General features: G+C 56.4%; 1 protein-coding gene across 1 annotated transcript; it reads right to left on the reverse strand.

The window, feature by feature from the left end:
* Positions 1-1,433: 1,433 nt before the first annotated feature.
* LOC309554656 (uncharacterized protein) lies at positions 1,434-2,819 on the reverse strand (the record flags this gene model as incomplete). The annotated part of the gene is made up of 1 exon (XM_082256369.1): positions 1,434-2,819. The coding sequence occupies one exon, from the start codon at positions 2,817-2,819 to the stop codon at positions 1,434-1,436; it is 1,386 nt and encodes a 461-aa protein (XP_082112495.1).
* Positions 2,820-5,222: the final 2,403 nt, after the last annotated feature.

Raw genomic sequence — 5,222 nt, forward strand, 5'->3', positions numbered from 1 at the left:
CACCGAGTTGTCCACACCGGGCAAGTGAACAGCATACAAGAAAATATTCAACTGTAAACAACGTAAAACCAAATGACGTAACAATCCGATCACCGGTGGAGACGAACCGGAGAGCCGATTGATAACGTGCACCACACCCATGTTGTCACAGTGCAGTCGCACCTTCTTGTCCCTGAACTCCGCCCCCCACAGTTCCACCGCAACCACCACAGGAAAAAGTTCTAACAGAACCAAATTCCGCAAGAATCCCGCCGCATGCCATGCCGCTGGCCAACGCTCCGCACACCACCGACCTCCGAGGAAGGCGCCAAAGCCCGTCGAGCCAGCCGCATCCGTGTACAACTCCAGATCGCGGCTGCTGACCGGGCCCCCTTGCCAGAGCGACCGACCGTTAAAGGACGACAGAAACACATGCCAGACCCGCAAATCCTCCACGTGATCCGCCGTCAGCGTAACAAAATGATGCGGCGACCGGACACCGGCCGTAGCAGCCGACAAACGCCGGCTGAAAACCCTACCCATGGGCAGGATACGACACGCGAAAGCGAGCTTGCCCAACAGAGACTGTAACCGCCGAAGCTGCACTTTCCTCCTCCCGACCAGCCAGCAGATTTCCGCCTGAATATCCAGCAGCTTGTCCTCCGGCAAGCGACATTCCATGGCCACCGAGTCAATAATGATCCCTAAAAACCCAATCGCAGTCTTCGGGCCCTCAGTCTTGTCCGCCGCCAACGGAATGCCAAAGCGTTCCGCGACATGCTGAACAGTGGCCAACAGCGTGCCGCACAGAGTGGACGAAGGAGGGCCCACACACAGGAAATCATCCAAGTAGTGGATGACCGAATTCACCCCGGCCACTTCCCGCACGACCCACTCCACGAAGGAGCTGAACTGCTCAAAGAATGCGCACGAGATGGAACACCCCATGGGCAAACACAGATCCACATAGAAAGAGCCCAGCCACTGGCAGCCCAACAGCCGAAAACTCTGCGGATGGACGGGAAGCAACCGAAAGGCCGCCTCAATGTCCGTCTTCGCCAGCAGCGCACCCCGCCCGTACTGACGCACCCAAAATATGGCCGCATCAAAGGAAGTATAGGACACCGCACAGGCCTCAGGGTCAATGCCGTCATTGACCGACCCCCCTTTGGGAAAGGACAAGTGATGAATCAGCCGAAACTTACCCGATTCCTTCTTGGGCACCAATCCCAAAGGGGATACCACCAGGTCGACCAAAGGCGGCAGGGCGAAAGGCCCTGCCATGCGGCCCAATGCCACCTCCTTTGCCAACTTGTCCGACACCCCCCCCCGGATTCAGACGTGTCGACCGCAAGTTGTCCGCCACCGGGGGGACAGCGGTCATAACACACGGAATGACAAACCCCACCGAAAACCCAGATTCCAGCAAACGAGCAGCCGCCCGATCCGGATACCTACTTAGAAAAGGACGCATCCTTTCCACCATCACCGGCGTCTTCCCTCTTCTGCTGAGCGTCTCCGGAACGCGACTTACCTTGTTTAAAACAACGGGAGAGGGGGTGTGCGCCTCCGCATCCGGAGCACTCATGCTTGAAACGGCACGCAGACCCGAACTTACACGCCCCTTCGTTAAACTGCCAGCAGAAACCCCTACGTCTTGTGGCCGGCTGTCCAGGGGAGTTCTGACCACCGGCCGTCCCAGGAAAAGGGGATGGCGAGGCCCTCGCCGACGTCATGAGGCGCATCCACAGGCTAATGTCCTTATGATCCCAGCGCAACGCAGGGCGAACCGCCTTACGTTGGCGGAATTGCTCGTCATACCGAAGCCAAGCAACCCCACCATACACCCTGTACGCCTCCCCAATCGCATCCAAGTAACAAAACAAGGCGGAGCAATGCTCCGGCCGTTTCTCCCCCACCACGCTCGCAAAAATGGCGAAGGCCTGCAGCCAGTTACCAAAAGTGCGCGGAATCAACCTATAGCGCCGACGCTCCTCGTCCTCCTTCTTGGTCTCCTCCGGCTTCACCCGATCCAAATTGAACTTCTCCAAAGGAAGCAAGGTGAATATTTCGACATATTCATCCTTCCAAATCTTCTCCCTGACCTCGGGCTTAAGGTGCGCCCCCAAGGGGCCCTCAAAGCACACGTAAACCTCACACTTGGCCGCATCCGCGAGCCGAACAGAATCCACATCCTTACCTGTAGTCTTGGGGTCCGCGGCCTTGTCCCCCGCCGTCTGCGCCGGCGGCGCCACCACTGCCACCGGAACAGCCGTCCCAGGAGCGGCAGCCACCGATCCAGTCCCAGCCGCTGCCACACTGTCCGCCGCCAGGCCGGGGGGCGGCACCTGGCCCCACGCCGCAGTAGGCGCACCGCCACCCGAGCCATCGAAGCGTTGCACCAAAGAGCGCAGCCCCGCCAGCAGATCCCCCAGTCCAGCCCCCACTCCAGAAGCAGCGGGGCCACGTTCCCCCACGGGCGCGGCAGCCGGAGCCCCCGACTCCCGAGGCACCCCCCCAGCCCCCCCGAGCCCACGTCCCGCCAGAGGAGGGGCAGCAGGAGCCCCCGACTCACAAGGCACCCCCACCGCTCCCCCGAACCCCCCCCGGCTAGGCCCCGCCCCCAACCCCCCAGACAGAGCCTGCAACACTGACAAAACAGAGGAAGTGACATGTAAAGACTCACCAAGCCGAGCGGGGCCAGGCCCCGCCGCCGCCGATCCGGCATCCCCCGCTGGCAAAGGATCAAGGACCGCATCGTCGTCAGAGCCCGACAGCTCCCCCTCAGAACGCTCCTCCAGCACCGCAGGCTCTTCCTCCGGACCGCTCCTGGAAGGCATCACGGGGTCAGGCCGACTGCCCTCCCCCCCCTGCCGCCGACCGGCCGCCGCTCCACCGTCTCCACGTCTGGGCCTCTTCCGGCTAGGCCCCGCACAGCCATCCACCGCCGCTCCCTCCGACCGCTCCAACGCACCGGGCGTGCGCCGACCGGAGCCTCCGGCCGCTCCCTCCGATAGGCCGGTGCCCGCTGGAAGCCGCCTCCCTCGCTGAGCCGTCCCGGCCGCACGATCCACACCGGCCGGGACGGCCAAAGATCCGGAAGTCATCCGACGAGCAGGCGGGGTCTGCAAGGATGAGCGAGCGGGACCCCGCCCGGCCGAGCTCCGCCGCTGCCGGGGATTCCTCCCAGGGGCCCCGCCGGCCCCAGCAGGAGAACGCTGGACCGGCGAGCCTGGAGGGTCCACGTGTGGGCTCCCAAGATGGCGCACAGCTCGGGGGGACACAGGAGGGCTGAAACGCTCCGGCGGCCGTGACCGCCGAGCGCGGGAACGCCCGTCCCCCACCGCAGCAGGCTCCCCTGTGAGCAGAGAGGAGACCTGAGCCCGCAACCAGTCAGGCCCCTGCGAGGCGGCCGCCTCCCTGAGCCTGCCCAACAGTACATCCAAGTCCTCCATAAAGAACAGCAAGGAACAGCAGTGCCGCAGCAGGGGGATTCTTCTTCCTTCCAGCGATCCCACGAGGCACTGCTGCAGATTCCAAGCCCCCCCCCCCAGTGATACCAGGCCATTGCCCCACCCCACCTTTTGCTAGCCAATGGCCACCCTTGACCACCGGCCACAGCCCCACCATTAACCCCTTCCATGCCGTGTCCCCTGTTCACCCCCTCATGAGGCCCTACGCCTATTTTTTTTTTTTTTTTTTTTTTGCTCCGGGCCTGTCTCAATATACCAAAACAAGACAGAAGTCTGGGTCCACTCCAAATATACAAGAAAGGCTATATAAAATAAAGCTATAACAAAACCAAAACTTAATTTTAACTTTATAATAAAGATTAAAAAAAAAAAAGCTGAATAAAATAAAAATACCTCTATGGTGGTATTGTAGCTTTGGTAGTGCAAAACAGTGAGTTTACTCCACACCAGAAGTACGTTTCAGGGCCCACTTTTATTTAGGAGAAAGAAAGCAAAAGTTCACAAAGGAAAGTCTTTCCATGCAGAGGTTCTCACCATCAATATGGTAAACTAAAAATATTCAGCCTTGTGGCTCTTTTGTAGCTTTACTGCTGAGGACTCATGCTTTAGTCCTCCAGACCATCTAACACACAGTCCCAGTGCTTGTGCGCAAAACGCTTTTCCTCTAATCACTTGGCTTCTTATCTTGCAGCTCTCAGCTGCTACATCCTTCACAGGCTTGTGCCTTTGTCTGTCTTGACCTGGACAGTATGGTGCAGACGTGAACCTCTCACTGCTCCCTTCACACACTGATTCCCTCGGGAGGCTGGGGCACCGACCTCTAATTCTGTCTCTAACATAAGCTCCTCACACACCTGCATCATCAATGTGCCTGTTTCCTTGAAAACCTGGCCCAGACCATAATATTAAACAGTGGCAAAGCCTCGCCCTGCACAATATATATGTTTATAGGGTAAATATATATATATAGCTTCTAGAAGGTATTTAAAAATTATGAACTATTGTTCATTTATTTCCTTATATCTTCTGTCAAAACTTCAACTTTCTAGGGGTAACTTTATGAGAATTATCTCAATAGAGAGAACAAATGTAAATTCAGAACTGATGTAATATAAAATAAGATAAAACTCAAAAACGACTTACTAACAGCAAATACCAATGGACACTATTCTGTACTCCTACTTCGGGATCTTTTGGTTGCCTTTAAAATGGTTGACCACCCCCTCCTCCTCAAAAAACTTTACTCCGGGGCTGTGCTCTCATCCAACCTATCCCCCTGCACCTTCAGAGTCACTTAACAATTCTACTTCCTCCTCTCCTCTTCCTTTCTCTATCGGAGTCCCCCAAGTTTCTGATCTTGGACCTCCTCTATTCTCAATCTAAACCTCCTCCCTGGGTCAGCTGATTGTCCCATGGCTTTCAATATCATTTCTATGCTGAGGACACCCAAATCCATTTCTCTACCCCTCAGCTCACAACATCAGTCTCCTTACGCATCACAAATTTACTTACAGACATATCATCCTGGATGTCAAACTATTTCCTTAAACTCAACCTGTCCAAAACAGAGCCCATAATATTTCCTCCCCCACTTTCCCCTAACTTCTTTGTTCCCTTCCCCTAACTGTTTTCATTCGCTATTGTCATACAATGGGTGGGCTCGGGGCACACTGCTCTGCGCCCCGGGTCCACCCTTTTCTGAAGTCTATTAGAGCCTCTGGCTCTAATCAGGTGACTCAGAAAAAAAAAACCCATTGAAATCCATTAGTC

Source organism: Pelophylax lessonae, assembly GCF_965119305.1.
Source record: "Pelophylax lessonae genome assembly, chromosome: 4".
Taxonomy (NCBI): Eukaryota; Metazoa; Chordata; class Amphibia; order Anura; family Ranidae; genus Pelophylax; species Pelophylax lessonae.